The 15,630-nt window shown below is 36.0% G+C and overlaps 2 protein-coding genes across 2 annotated transcripts in view; one reads left to right on the plus strand and one right to left on the minus strand.

Annotated features, from left to right (window-relative positions):
- Nucleotides 1–57: 57 nt before the first annotated feature.
- On the plus strand, nucleotides 58–6,743 carry LOC106165980 (out at first protein). The gene is made up of 4 exons (XM_024077349.2): nucleotides 58–356; nucleotides 4,042–4,176; nucleotides 4,442–4,619; nucleotides 5,532–6,743. The coding sequence occupies exons 1-4, from the start codon at nucleotides 84–86 to the stop codon at nucleotides 5,834–5,836; spliced, it is 891 nt and encodes a 296-aa protein (XP_023933117.2). The 5' UTR covers nucleotides 58–83; the 3' UTR covers nucleotides 5,837–6,743.
- The window catches only part of LOC106165978 (arylsulfatase I), a 12,635-nt gene continuing 3,536 nt past the window's right edge, over nucleotides 6,532–15,630 (minus strand). Inside the window, exons 5-14 of the mRNA XM_013544369.2 lie at nucleotides 15,573–15,630; nucleotides 11,382–11,461; nucleotides 11,008–11,109; nucleotides 10,602–10,665; nucleotides 10,060–10,157; nucleotides 9,552–9,688; nucleotides 8,936–9,003; nucleotides 8,538–8,649; nucleotides 7,877–8,079; nucleotides 6,532–7,471 (exon numbers count right to left, since the gene is read on the minus strand). The exon at nucleotides 15,573–15,630 is cut by the window's right edge and continues 49 nt beyond it. Coding sequence (XP_013399823.2) covers nucleotides 7,299–7,471; nucleotides 7,877–8,079; nucleotides 8,538–8,649; nucleotides 8,936–9,003; nucleotides 9,552–9,688; nucleotides 10,060–10,157; nucleotides 10,602–10,665; nucleotides 11,008–11,109; nucleotides 11,382–11,461; nucleotides 15,573–15,630 — 1,095 coding nt within the window. The 3' untranslated portion in view covers nucleotides 6,532–7,298. The remainder of the gene's footprint in view (nucleotides 7,472–7,876; nucleotides 8,080–8,537; nucleotides 8,650–8,935; nucleotides 9,004–9,551; nucleotides 9,689–10,059; nucleotides 10,158–10,601; nucleotides 10,666–11,007; nucleotides 11,110–11,381; nucleotides 11,462–15,572) is intronic.

Genomic DNA, 15,630 nt, shown 5'->3' on the forward strand with positions numbered 1-15,630 from the left:
TATTTATGCCTCACTCATATATTCGATAAATACTATAATGTTCACTACCTGTGATGTTCAAGGCTAATTTGAGAAATTACAAGATGGTGGAGAGGGATGGATGCGATCGGAAACTCAGCAAAAAAAGTCGCCGCTCCTTCCCTTGTTCATCTTCAATCATTATTGCGTGTCTTCAGTCCGTATTCCTTATCTTTCTTATAACCCCTGGATGTGCTCAACTGGTTGTCAACGTGAAAGAGAAGGGAGGAGATGTTTATAAAGAAGCGATAAACGCCAACACCACAGCCGAGACAGTGACACTCGAATTTAAGAGAAGCGATGGAACGTTTATAACACAGTTTATTGACTTCAAAAATGTATGTTTTAAATGCAGAGCACGCTTTTAATAAGAATCGATTACTAGTATGTCTATGCATCGTATTTGTCTTATATTAGGGTGGGGTAAATAATAACTTTTATTTTGGAAATTTCTCGAGGAACAGGCGATTTCTGAAGCAAAGTTTATTTCTGATTAGTAATTTGAGCTACGACCATTCTTTAGGTCGATAATTTCACTATTTGTTGAAACTCATATGTGCTATAGTATACCTTTATTGAATAGGGTTGTAATTTAGAGGAGCCAATATGATATAGGAATGGAAGGAATGTTTATTGATCATAAAGAACCTTAACATACAAGGTACAGATCATCGATAGCGTACAAGCAAATATAAAATGGTCACAGAAATACAATACTAGATATAATAGATTAAAAAAAAAAAAAAAACTACATGGAACATACAAATTAAACTTACACCTAAGAATGGATATTTTACTGACCGACATCCAACTATAACAAGGCACCATAACACTACTAGCAATAATGACGCACAATTACAATGAGAAATAAATAAATAATTATATAGGTTATATATCCAGCTACAGTAGTTTTTTTGTGTGTAGCATTTCGTTAACCCATACTATCTATCCATCCCGACTTTGCTAATGACACACAGGGATTATGTTAACTAGTGTTCTGTATAGTGAGCAACTTATCCCTAAGTTTTAAACAGCTACCTAAATATTGTACTACAACATATATAATGTCCATCTCAACAGACCCCATTAGAAAGTTGAATATTTCTTTTTCACTAAACCCTTCAAATGATACAAAAGACTAGCTTAGTACTCATTTGGTTCCGCTGCTCTGTATATACTGGGCATTCCCTAACTAGATGAAATTCATCTTCTATTCTCTGAAGATCGCACAATTTACATAACCTCTGCTCCAGCGGTGTCTTAGGTCGGGTAAATCTCCCCCGCTCCACCTGTAGGGTATGTGCACTTAATCTTATTTTACAGAAGGTGGCTCTTAGACTCTTATTCATAATTGTAGTGTAATTCTCACATGAGAATCTGTTTTTGAAGCCTACATATGTTCTAAGTTTTTTACTACTATCTACTGCCTTAATCATCTCTTCCCATTCCTCACTGTAGGCCTGCTTCATGTGTTGGTTTACTATGGCCTGTGTGTTGCTGTTGGATATTTTAATGGGATTAGCCCATAATTCCTCGGCATGGCCTACTAAGAGTGCCGCTTTAATACCTGAAGACCAGGTTGTGATACCAGCTTCTGACATTGCCCTGTTTTCAATAAGGGCATCGAGTACAATGTCATTTTCACCTTTATATAGTCTATAGTTCAGGTAACTCCAATATTTGACCGCCAGTGCCGTGAGGTGAATTAGTATGGGGTAACTTCCCAATTCACCCCTTGCAGCGTGGTTACTGGCTCTCTTGTGGATTCCCAGAATGGTCTTACAGGCTTTAATGTGGAGCTGCTCTGCTGAGGGCTTGTCACATGTGGAGAGAATATTATTTTTTTGCATTTTGTGTATCAGATATGGAATCCACACTTCACTACCGTAACCCATAACTGGTACCACTAGGGATTGGAAAAGTTTTTTTGCGACATCCGTGGGGGCGGCAAACAGCTGGTTACGAATTTTGAAGAACACTTTAGCTGCCTTGTCTCTCAGTGTGTCCATACCTTTGGTAAATTTGCCGGAGGGGGTGAACGTAATTCCCAAGTAGTTATATTCAGTAGCAGATAACCACCTTAGTCTTATCTGTGTTCACTCTAAGTTTCCATCTGTCACAATAACTAGCTAGTTGGTTCAAGGAAAACTGGAGACCTTGTGCACTTTCTGATAGTATGACTAAATCATCAGCATAAAGTAGGCATGTGAGTGGTCTGTTATTCAAAAGCGGTGGCTTGCTTTGAGAGGTATCCACAAATAGGTCTGGTATGTCCTTTATGAAAATATTGAAAAGGGTGGGGCTTAGCACACATCCTTGTTTGACTCCCACGCTCGTACTGAAGGGGTTGGTGATCCCCCCCTCACACTTAATAGAAAACATTACTGAATTATACATACTTCTGAGTATGTTTACGAATTTAGAGCTAAAATTTGCCTTAATTAATTTATAAAGCAGTCCATTCCTCCAAACAGTGTCATATGCCTGTGAAAAGTCTACAAATGCTGCATAAAGTTTGGACCTAGAGATCTTGTGAATGTATTTATCTACCACACTCTTCAGTGTTAGGATATGGTCACTGGTCCTGGCACCTTTCCTAAATCCGATTTGGTTGTCAGGGATGATTTTCTCTTTCTTGACATGGTTATTTAGCCTTTTGTTAAGTACTTTACAGAACAGTTTGGATAAGTTGCTTGAGATAGCTATTCCCCTATAGTTGCCTGGACATCTGCGATCTCCTTTCTTGTGGAGCACGCTAAGGCGGTCGGGAATTCTCCTGAGGAGTAGATTACATTGAAGACCTTAGATATTGCCGGTGCTAATGAAGTTATCCCTTCCTTTATCATCTCGTTAGGAATACTGTCTAGACCTGGGGCTTTATTTCTTTTCAGACTAGTTGCCGCCAAACGAACCTCTTTTTCCGTAATACGAAAATCCATTTCATTGAATACCCTATGGTCGTGTTGCAAGTGGTATTTGTTTATTTCATCCTCAAAAGATGTGTCATCATACGGAATTTTCCTATTCATTAATTGATTGAAATGACTCCACCACTCGCTTGGTGGGATAGGGTTTCCAGAAGACTGCTTTTTAGGGCAGAGTTTATCATACATCTCCCAGAATGCCTGCGGGTCTTCATTCTCCAGCTTGTTTATACGCTGATATATAATCTCCCTGAATGAATTGCTTTTGCTATTGAGTAGACTTTTGTATCTTTTTTTCATGGCATAGTAATCTTGGACTATCTTTCGATTCTCCGGGTTTTTACGTATTTGTCTAGCCAAGGACCGGAGTTTTCTGCTCATATCTTTACAGTCACCATCAAACCAGGGCTTTTTGCCCACACCTTTTCTTACTTTAGGTTTTCTTTTTGTGATGCCTGCATTGGCAGCTATTCTGGTCACTAGTCTGTAGAAATCCTCAAGACAGTTTTCAACTCCTGCTGTTTCCATGAATGTTGCAGATGTGAATTTCCTTATTTCTTCTGCATTATGGGGTAGAGCGAGAGCTCTAAGCCATCTATCTCGTGAACCAGTATTCCAGAAAAATTTCTCTGGGATCTTAAGTAGAGCCTCTGATGAGCCCATAGGAGTAATGTACTGGCACGTATTCATACTTAAATTGCAGGAAAGCAGGCAGTGGATCGAGTACGGTGATAAATCGTGTACCCTGAAGAACTCAATCTGACTAAACATCTCCACATGGCAAAGCATATAGTCAATCGTGCTGGGCTGCCCGTTATGACTAAAACATGTCTGATTACCAACAAAATCCCCTACTACTCTACCATTCACTATCCTAAGACCGCTGCTCTTACAAAGTTCTAATAGTCTCCTACCATTGCTATCTACACTGTGACAATCTAAGTTCCTTCTGACCATTGGGACATCTGACACATAACCTTCTCCTGTCCCAACCTGTGTATCACTGTCATGTTGTACAAAGTCCTTCTCTGTGTAAGTTTTTTCTAGATAAGATATATTTTTCTTCTAAAACATCAACCATATTTCCTTTCTAATTTAGGAAATTCAGATCTTTAAAGCTCTGGTGCTAGGTGAGGAGGAAAGGGGACAGAATCAATTTCAAGTCATGTGTTACATCACCAGGTTTATCAAAAATGAGTTCATCTCAGCAGATGCAATGTCCAAGTTAAGACAGGTAAGCTGATAAAAAAAAGACAGTAAAGAAAAGATTTAGATTTTATATAATTAAGAAATAATGACTTCAAAATAATCAGAATGTTAAATTCTCTTTTAAATCACATGGACAGTTTAAATTCTGCCACAAGGTCCTTTTAACGAAGTACTTGATTAAAAAGAGGTAGAGAATATAAGTAAAATAACAGAAAACTTTTGGAATATTATATTCCAAAAGAAAATCTATAAATAAAATCAAAACCGCATTTAAAAAATAATAATTTCAGAAAAATCCTGGTGCTCTTCGTACCCCAGAGGATGACAAGGGTCAAGAGAAACACCAAAAGGACCTGTTGGTTGATGTGGAGAGAGCAGAGGCCATCACCCCCCATACCTCAGACATCTGTGGGGACGCCAAGGACACCACATATGCCAGAGATGCTGATCTCAAGTATATTGCTAAATGTAAGGCAAAATTTCTTTATAAAAGGGTCACTTCTCAGGATTTTCCCTGTCAAAATGAATTTTATGAGGCTTTTCACATGTTTGTAAATTCCCCAGATTCATATTTACTTCCGCCAAGGAGGTTATGTTTTCACCCCTGTTTGTTTGTCTGTTTGTCCGTCTGCCATCAACATAACTCAAAAAGCTATGGACGGATTTTGATGAAATTTCCAGGAACCGTCAGAAGTGGGCCAAGGAACAGATGATGAGTTTTTGGTGGTGATCCGGATCAATAATCAATCAATAATCAAAAATATCGAAAATTTAGGGGTGAAACGGCATTGGATAGAGACTTTACTGCCTAGGCGGAGGTCTGCGCTCTCTGAGTGCTTTTCTAGTTATGTCCTGGAAAGCTTCTTATATTCCGCAATTCAGACTCTAAGACAATAAAACCCTTCAGATAAAAGTTTTTTCTGAGTGTACTTATTATCTCCTCTGCCTCCTCTGGTAGCCATTGCCAGATTGGCACTGAATTATACACGGCACAGGACCGAGATACAAAACATCAAGCCATTTTCTTGTGTAAAAACAAGGTAACATGCCTTTAATACTCTTAGTTAAAGCAGTCTTTCGCTTCTTTCATTTAATAGTGCAATTATTATTATTATTATTATTATTATTATTAACAGTAATTTACCATAACTGCTGAGGAAGTCAACAGATTATTATTTGCATTTTCACACAGTCACGCACCTCAACCCTTCTCAGAAACTAAAAGGTTTCATGTCTGCTTCTCATTGGTGCACAAATGTTCACCTTGAAGATTTTTTTCTTTGAGTGATACTGAAATTGTAGGGACCTGTAAGATTCATCTTTTTTTTCTGTGAGTATTAAAAAAATACATCCACTTTTAAATTTCCTTTCTGCTTTCAGCACTTAACAAAGACTATGCCAAGATGCTAACAGCCACAAGTCGACCCGCTGGTTCAGTTTATCACTCTCCTCGCTGCACTTTAGTCCAGGACTTATTCAAATCCTGTGTATGTCGGTATGAACTCTGTATAGGCTGGTACCCCTGTGGACTGAAATACTGTCGTGGAAAAGACAACTCAGGAAAAGTGATCAGTTACCGCTGTGGCATTAAGACTTGTAAGAAGTGCCGAATGTTTGAGTATTATGTCAAGGCTAAGCAGATGTGTCTGTGGGATGAGGAGGAAAAGCCAGTACAAATGCTGTGAATGCATCCCTGTTAACCTGCCATCAGCAGTATCTGTGTCAAAATAAGGTTTAGCCTTCCAGACCTTGAGACACCAGGGTTTAAGTATCCAATGGTCTATGGAGGGAACACGTGCCAATAACCTAACCAATTAAGAAATTAAAACTGGCCTGGTTCTAATTTTACTTGCATATGTTGTGGGCCCAGTGCTAATGTGACAGACTCCCAATGTTTTTTTTTAAATTGTTGCAGTTAGAGGCACCAATATCATAAAAAGCTAGCATACATTTCTGCAGTATATTTACCCAGGACTCATTTGAAAAAGGACATGAAGTCTTCCCTTGACAGGTGCACCTCAGTTACAGCTTGAATTCAGCTTCTTTTCAAAGGATCTTTTTAAAACATGAACATTATTGCATTTATTTCCATTGCTCCTCAATTCATAAATTTGTTCACTAATTCGCTAATAAAACCTGTTCAATAATTAGTCTTTACAAACTGATGGTGTTAGTCCACAAGTTATGTAGTGTGCTAAGACCAAGGGTCAATAGGTTGACTTTCGTCCTTCTGTGAAACCCAAGTGTTTCTGCATTGCACAAATTTCATTTTGTTCATATCAACTCTCAAGTCACTTGCTGTATTTAGTAACAATTTTCTTAATCACTTCAAAGTCTGTTTTTATAAGGTATCTGTATATCATGTATAACAATACACAAATTAGGACTTAATAAATTATTTATTTCTTTAGTTATGCATCCATGATAATAATACTGACACTGTAACAAGCACATATTTTTTTTACACTATTATCAAAATGTACACATTATACATGGTCATTTATTTCTTATAGCCATATTGTCATATTTCCATTGTAATCACATTTCATATTTGCTTCTATTGTACTTATAATAAAGGTATAGTTTTTGTAACTTTTCTTGTTTCGCAATCAATACTCAAGATCAACAGTTGAAGTATCAAACGCCCCTTGGTGGTGAGAAGGGTTGTCTTCTTGGAACTTTCCAAAAATGAAAAAATATATTCTCAAAACTTTTTTAATTTATTAAAAATATAGTATAACACAGCTCTGGTATTTGCATAGTATTGTATTATGCAATAATACAAAATTTAAAAGTATTATATATGAATGACAAAATGTGTTGAAAAGAAATTCTAGAATAAGGTTCAATTTTAACCATATGAAAGTAGTTTTAATTCGAGATTCTTAACAGGATTGAGAGAGTATTTCTTTGATCTTTTAAAGCTACAGAGAGTGTAAAAGTGAGCAATATGCTACAGTTGAACTAGAGTAGGAAACAATTTGGTCTGAAGGTAGAACTAGGGGTCACACTTGCATTTCAACAAAATACTCTTAGAGACTATTTTGACAAAAAGAAAGATGGACAGACCGACAGACATAAGTTAATTAGTTTTACACATGATAAATATATAAAAAGAAGCCAGTTTGCACCTAAAGAAGCACTACATCAGCACCACCCAGGAGACCAGACCCCGGCCCAGTATTTTGGGTTTGACCTGGGGTTAGGTGGGGGATCTAGAGCTGGGACCAGAGTCCTGTTGTAAGCCTGAAGTTTCTGGTACAGCTGTTCTACCATGGCAGGCATGGAGGCTGACAGGTCCTGGTGCTCAGTTGGATCATCTAAAATGACATATGACTGATTATAATTCATTACTGTTTAATATATAAATTGGATGTTATAAGAAAAAAGGTTTTTTTTTCTTCAATCAACAGCTAAATATTGAAATTGTTTACTTCCAATACTCGGATGTCTTTCATCAGGGAATGAGGCAATCCAGGTGAATAGCCTCTATTCAGGAGATATACTATATTTCAATATTTAGCTGTTGATTTACAAAAAAAAAATAATTTATTCTTACAACATAACACATTTAATGAATTTCTTCTTTGAAATTGGATGTTAAGTTTTTATTCAGATCTCAAAACACTGCATGCTCAAACAGTCAACTCTTGTTGCAACCTTTTAGAACTACATATGTAATATATGATATGCAATGTTAAGATAATGTCTCCAAGCAATCCTACCCCTAATATTGAAAAGTTGCCTTTTTAAAGGACGCTCAAAATCTTCTATCTCGTTGTCTTCATCTTCTGAATATATCCAATCAATATTTCTGAAATATTCTCCTCCTGTCACGGTATTGTTGACATTGCCTGTAGATGATGGGGCAGGGTACCAATCACTAAATTTACCAGGATTGCCCACAATGAGTTTATAATCACCCACCCTGAAAATGGAACAAAAAAATATCTGCATATAATACCAAACATTCTGACAGTCACATGATTCGCAAGGTGTGTCTATATGTAATGGATGAACATACCAAGGCTAGCAGACTATATTGTCTTGCCGTGCAACATGAATAATCATAGTTTCTCCCAAACTTCTTTGGCAATTGCTGAAAATTGTCTTGGTGGGAATGGGCAAAAACCAAAACAAACTTTCCAATCCAAAAGCATCCAGGTTATAAACAGTCTACTGTTACATGAGAAACTACATAGCATGATTTTTATTATGTATTATTTTGCATGGAACATGCTTCTATGCCTTTTCGTCTTTCCAAAAGGACAAAATGGGCTGAATCTGACATTTTGTTATGGAAATAAAATGGACAAAAGTGCCTCAGAAATATTTATGATATTTATCATTTTTTCACTCATCCAACTTATAACCAAAATATAGTACCTTATTGCACCATTTCTGTTAACATCATCTATGTTGTATACAAATTCATTCCTGGCAGAAGGGGAGCCTGTATTCACAGTGGGCCACTGGTTCACTCCATCCAAATCTGAGTCTGAAAGTAAAAGTTTACTTCTTTAATTTACAATGTCTGTTATAGAAATGATGCTAATTTTAAAGCAAAACTCATTAACTTGCATTTACATCAATCTAATCCAAAAAAAAAACATATAGTATTTGAAGTGAAACATATCATAACAAGTAATCAACACCTTTCCTCTCAACTGTATTTGTGGAATTACAAAATAATTTCAAAGAAAAAATCGATGAAAAGGGCTATATAAAACAATAAACATTGACAGAGAGGAAAACTTTCCATCTACATAAATAAAAGGTCTCACCTAACTTGGCTGCTGTGCCTCCTGCTATGGCCACAATGGTTGGCAGCCAGTCCACAGCATGGATCATTCTGAAAATGGAAAGATAGAGACACAATGAAAAAAATACAAAAAATACAAGGGGTCTATGTTACATCTCGCAGGAATTACTAAGCTATCCCTGTATTGACATCTGGCATTTACTACGTAAATATCACTTCAAACAGGGAAATCTTTTCTGTCCAAGTTTAAGTTTTGAGGTCATATGTCACAGAGTGTGTCTCATGTCCCACTCCTAGATTATGACTGTAATATCAAATAACACATTCCACAAAGTAAAATGTCAACTGCAATTGACCAGATTGTTTAAGAAAGATTTTGCTTTCATCTAAGAGATTTATCATTGGGATATCAATGGTTTTAGTATACTTATTTTTGTACAATTTTGTTACAGAAATGGTATGACATTGTTCAGTAACATGTGTGCCCTCCCTTGGCTGTAATACAGGCTAGTACCCTCCTCCTCATAGACCATACCAGACCTCAAATGTTGATACATGTACTAGAGAGTTTAGTTTCCACTGAACTATGACACTCAGGGTGCTGTAGCCCAGCCATCACACACACACACAGTACTTACTCATTGTTGATATACTGGGTTTTCTTCAGTCTCTGACCATGAATGAAAGCACTGCCCCTGGTGCCTCCTTCCCATATAGTGGTCTTAGCCCCCCTCAGTGGCCAGTTGTTAGCTCCATGGATGACTGGACCACCATTCTGGAATCATTTCAGAAACAGTTATGAAATTGCTGTCAGGCTTTTCTTCCATCAGGCAATGAACTACTACTTACAAAGGTCATAGTTAAAAATGAGCATTAATAATACAGAGACACTTATTAATGCACCTGTAGACATTAATTAGAAAAATTAAGTTTAGTTTATAATAAATTATTAAAAGAGCTATAACTTTACTTAACCAGCACATCTTAAAAATTTACTCTTTTTGGTATTGTAACTTGATTCAAATTTTAATGAAAAAAAAATGCATTTTATAGCCAATTAAAAGTCATTGATCATTCAATTCATGCTTTATCTTCTTTCTTTCTGTCTCTCTCTCTCAGCACACATGTCTCAATTAAAATATTTACATCTGTTGTGAATATAATGATTGTGTCATTCATCATTCCAGATTTCTCTAAAGCTGCAGTTATATTGCCAATGGTGTCATCCATTGCTGTTGCCATACCTAAGACAAAAACATGAAACACATCACAAAGATTAATATACCTATCACAAAACTCCCAGTTTATTTTTTGAAACACTAAATATTTCCGTGAGCAATTATGGTACTCCAGTGAAGTGATGCAGAAGGTAAAATTCAATCACTGACGATAAAATTCTGCACTGTTTTAAATCCTAAAGCCATCACAAACAACTACTTAACTCTGGCATATTTCTATAAACTTATTCTATTAAAATCAATGATAAATATTAAATGCAAGTCCTTCAGATTTTATTAATCCTAACGAAATCATCTATGTGTAACATTCATTATGCTGAGATCATGCTTAGCATTTTGCCAAGTATGATCTCAGCATGATGAATGTTCCACATTTTGTTTTGATGACTGTGATAATACAGTGGGCCATTTCAATATTTTAGACTGTATAACACAAAACTGATTACTCACCAGAAAATATCCTTCTGGATTGATTGTTGATGTTTCTGTACATGTTTTCATAAACTTTTGGCACCTTAACAAAATAAAATTGAGGAAAATTAATAGACTGCACATAACTCATCAGTTTATAACTCCAATAACTGTTTATATCATTCATGGACTGGGTTTTCTTTCGCATCAGCTGAATTAAACATAAATATTGCCAAACTCAAAACTCTGTGTAACTCACACAAATTTTCTGATTTCAAATTTATTTCAAATCATGCAAATTCTACTGAAACTTCTTTTCATCAAAGTCAACAAAATGATAATTATGATGTCCCTAAACTTCTTTAATCAAAGTACTTTGTCTGAAAATTTGATCAGCTATTTAGAAATAAACTCAAGAAGAAGTGTGCCATTAGAATGTTCCTACCTGTAGAGGAGAATGTGTGGACTGGAATGCCATGTACAGAAACAGAGGGTGGGACTGATTGTGCTTTGTGATCACCTCAGTAACTCTTTTACTATAGGAATACTGAAATAGAAACATGGCTGATAAATAACTTTCACACTCTTTATTTTGTTAAATAATCACATGGATAACCATATTTCGAGGCCTTTGTATCTTTTACAGTGATAAGTGGTATTTATAGGTACACACATAACTATACTTATGATTAAAAAAACAGAAAATCTTGAACCAAGCATCAAGAACCAATGGTCCAATGTTGTCTTATAATTATATAATAACATAAAATATATAATTCTTTGAGAATGCAACTTGTAAAATCTTGAATGTATACTAACAGTTGAATAAATTCCTTGTTGGTCCCATACTGCATCTCTGTCGTCTCTGAAATCTAAGCCATGGACATGTCCTTCACGGCCTGGAAAGTAACCAGGAATATAAACTGACATGTACATGTATACATACAGTGTACCTTCTCCTTTGATAACAGGAATGAGGGATGGAGGAGGCGGGAGGGAGAAGAGAGCTTTCTCTTTCTGTTATGAGTAACCACCAAGGTTCCTTAATCCTTTCACATGCAGCAATGTAGGTCACATTGTGGGGGATAACACTTTGTATTTATAAAAAGAAAATAAACAAATTTAATAATCTTAAGGGGTCTAGGATATTAAAAATACGTCTAAAACTCGATTTTTAGTTTTTTATACGTTAGAAATAATCAATTTTGTATCTAATACTCAATTAAGTTATATTTGTGAAACACGGACTAAAAATTTACATTTGGACGAGTTTTTCTACCTGTCCTGACTGGTACGGGTGGCAGGCTTTAGGCTCCGCCTCCGTTGTCAAGCACCGTTACTATGGGGGGCGGGGCAAGAATGGTTGTCTAACTTCTTAAGCTGTTACGCGTGCCCTGGCAGCTCATAAGTCTTACGTCAGCTAAGCAGAACACAGTAGTCATGGGAAGAAAGAAAGTCGTGAGAAAACGGATGAGCGAGGAAAGCAAGAGAATTTTGAAAGAGAGTGTACGATATATTAAATTTTCTACTATAGCGTCTAAATCACGTCTAGGTAAAGACTCGAGATCACACTTGAACTGCTGAGTATTCGTACAACGTCTGGGGTTGTCAGAAAAAAATCGTTAGGCAATCATTTTATGCACAATAAAGATTGTAATAGCAAGCAAGTTTTTAAGTAATATTGCCACCCAAAACATTTTCAAATTCGCATATTACGATCTTGGCACTCTGTGGCATCATGGCATATGCGTACCCACATTCGGCCATTTCTCGGAGTAAATCTTGCTTTGCTTTCTCAATTTTCGTGTCTTGGTGTGTAGAGCGGCGTCCACGCACGACGGGTGGCAAATTTCCTCTGCTGGCACACCAAGTAATCCTCTTTTTGTTTGTAAGCGCTTCCTTAGACACTTCCTAGACAGTGCACAGACTCCTACTGCGTCAGGCACAATTATGATTAATTACGTCAGTGAAACGAGAGAAGGTAGACCTACTCAGCTGTCAATCATTTCTCAGGGAAGAGCGGCTTTCGTGGTACGAATAAGTTTGCGTACAAAAGTAAGATTTTCTGGCATCTAGATAGAAACAAACAACCCAATTTTAACACGTAATGGTGTATAGACCTTCCCGATCAACAAGATGATAACAGGTAAGGTGGAGGTGCAATTATTTTGCTTAAATAGCCCAATTACCTGAGCAAAATGGTTTAGGAGCGATTTCTCAGCTTTGAAGATTGATAAAATAGTCTAAACTTCAATACCCATATCTCATTCTGTAACTGTCAGATTGACATGAAATTTGATGTGTCTCTGTTTCAGTATAATATCTAGTCGACTGAGTCTTGGTTTTTGGATTGACCTTTTATTTTTGAAGTTATTAATACTGAAATTGGAAGGTCCATATATATTTCGTAAAATTCAAGTTTTATCAAAATAAAATCAAAAGCAAAAATAAAAAGAGAAAATCCTGACAGAGATCACTGGAGTTTGTGCTAACTTTTAGATAGCTATTTCAATCGTATTAATAGGGCTTTTTGTTTAAGAGAAATTCTTGATTAAAAAAAAGACAATTTTAGCCTCAAAACGCTGATATTACGTCACTCGTGTTACACTGTGACTACAAACTTTGAAAAATTGTTTGGCTTGCTAGACCTTATCTTTAAGTTAATAGGATATTTCATTAGCTGCATTAGTTTTGGAGTTTTTCGTTAATATCCAAGATCCCTTAATTTAACAAGGCAGCAAAGCTGTCAAATGTACAGACAAAAAGCAGGAAATAACAAAAAAAGGCTACTGTCAATTCTGATGCAAAAGTACATTATGTTAAACTGCAAATTCAACATCAAATTTTAATTATGCTCAACAGGTAAAATACATCTGTGTCTGTACATAAAAACGGCATTTCTTTAAAATAATGGCCCGATTATGCTGATTTTTGAACTCAACCTGCGATTTAGCAGGAATGACCACTCCTGTGAGTTTAATGACAATTGGCCTATCTGTTTTTCTTATATTGTGTTTACAGTGTTGCATATATGCTGAAAAGTGAAAAAAAAAGCATAACTACTAAAATAGTGGCCCGATAATGCCGATTTTTGAACTTGACCTGCGTTTTAGTAAGATCAATTACTCTGCATTTTAGTCCTGTATTTCTTTTTTGAAAGTTTGACAATCATAAGTAACATGGTTTTCCCATAATGGTCATCTTAGCAGCAGCACCCAAAATTGTGTTTTCTTCTATTCTGATGCAATATTACATAATGGTTAACAGCAAAATGACCGTTAATTTTTAATAATTAAATACACATATCATGGATTTTCAGAAAATGTTACTAGCATGGGTCTTCAAGCCCGTGGAACATGCCGATTTTCGAACTTGACCTGTGTTATAGTAAGATCAATTACTCCTGTGATTTTCATGACAACAGGCCTATCGGTTTTCCTTAAAATGTGTTTACAGTGTTGCATATATGCTGAAAAGTGAAAAAACAGCATAACTTCTACAATAATGGCCCGATCATGCTGATTTTTTAACTTGACCTGCGTTTTATGAATATTCATCAGCTCTGTAAATATACAGCCAAAAAGTAAAACTGCCTTCCACTTATCATGTTTACAATGAAAGTGCACGGCATCGGCACCGGCGACAACGGCGACGACAGACGCAGGTGATGGCAATATGTACAGACACATCTGTACATATTTACTGTACTGTTTGAGAACAGTAAGTGACATGGTTTTTCTTAAATGGTCATCATGGGAGCAGTGCCCAAAATAGGTTTTTATCAAATTTTGATGCAATATTACATAATGTTTAACAGCATAATGACCATCAATTTTTAATAATAAAATATTAGTATCATGGATATTCAGAAAATGTGACTAGCAAAGGTCTTCAGGCCCATGGAACTTCCAAGTCACAACTTGAAAATGCCAAAATGTAAACAAGACAGCACTGTTCTGAAATGTTTTTTTTCCATTTTTAACACTTTTTTTAACATAAAACAAAATTAACAGGTTACTGCCATTTTTATACGATCAACTAAGAAAATTGATGAGATGGGAAAAATATCAATACAACAGTGTTAAATGTCCAATTTCCTCCATTCTGAGATTCTGAACATAGTGAATGATTGAATCTGACAAACTGCAATGATATGAGTTTATTTCCATTTTTGAAACTTTATTACACAATACACGCTAAAAAGTTTACCATCATTTTTACATAATCAACTAACAATGTTGTAAAGATGCAGGAAATGTCAAACAAACACTTTTACGTATCTTATTAGTTCAATAATGAGACTGTTAACATGCCTAAGAGTTGAATCTGAGGAAATTTGAAAAAACAGCATAACTTCTAAAATAATGGCCCGATTATGCTGATTTTCGAACTCAACCTGTGTTTTAGTAAGATTGACCACTCCTGTGAGTTAAATGACAATTGGCCTATCTGTTTTTCTTATATTGTGTTTACAGTGTTGCATATATGCTGAAAAATGAAAAAACAGCATAACAACTAAAATAGTGGCCCGATCATGCCTATTTTCGATCTTGACCTGCGTTTTAGTAAGATTGATTACTCCTGTGAGTTTCATGACAACAGGCCTAACGGTTTTCCTTAAAATGTGTTTACAGGGTTGCATATATGCTGAAAAGTGAAAAAACAGCATAACTTCTACAATAATGGCCTGATCATGCTGGTTTTCGAACTTGACCTGCGTTTTATGAATATTCATCAGCTTTGTAAATATTAAGCCAAAAAGTAAAACTGCCCTCCACTTATTGTGTTTACAAGGAAAGTGCACGGCGCCGGCATCGGCATCGGCGACGGCGACGGCGACGACAGACGCAGGTGATGGCAATATGTACAGACACATCTGTGTCTGTACATAATAAAACATAAAAACCTAAAATCATAAATACAAATCAAGGTAAATGATTAAGTTGGTTCTCAGTTTGGTAAATATATAACTTGCAATTGAAAGTCTCAGAAAAGTTCAGAGCATATTACCTTGAACATGAGTGAAATAATCCTCTGCTCCACTGTAGTAACCGTAGAAATGGTCAAA

Source organism: Lingula anatina, chromosome 7 (assembly GCF_051362555.1).
Source record: "Lingula anatina isolate TDL-2025a chromosome 7, LinAna3.0, whole genome shotgun sequence".
NCBI lineage: Eukaryota > Metazoa > Brachiopoda > Lingulata > Lingulida > Lingulidae > Lingula > Lingula anatina.

Coding starts and splice junctions, on each gene's coding strand:
- LOC106165980 (XM_024077349.2), top strand. CDS start 84: ATGGTGGAGAGGGATGGATGCGATCGGAAACTCAGCAAAAAAAGTCGC. Junction 357..4,041: donor AGTTTATTGACTTCAAAAAT/GTATGTTTTAAA, acceptor TTTCTAATTTAG/GAAATTCAGATCTTTAAAGC. Junction 4,620..5,531: donor TCTCAAGTATATTGCTAAAT/GTAAGGCAAAAT, acceptor TTCTGCTTTCAG/CACTTAACAAAGACTATGCC.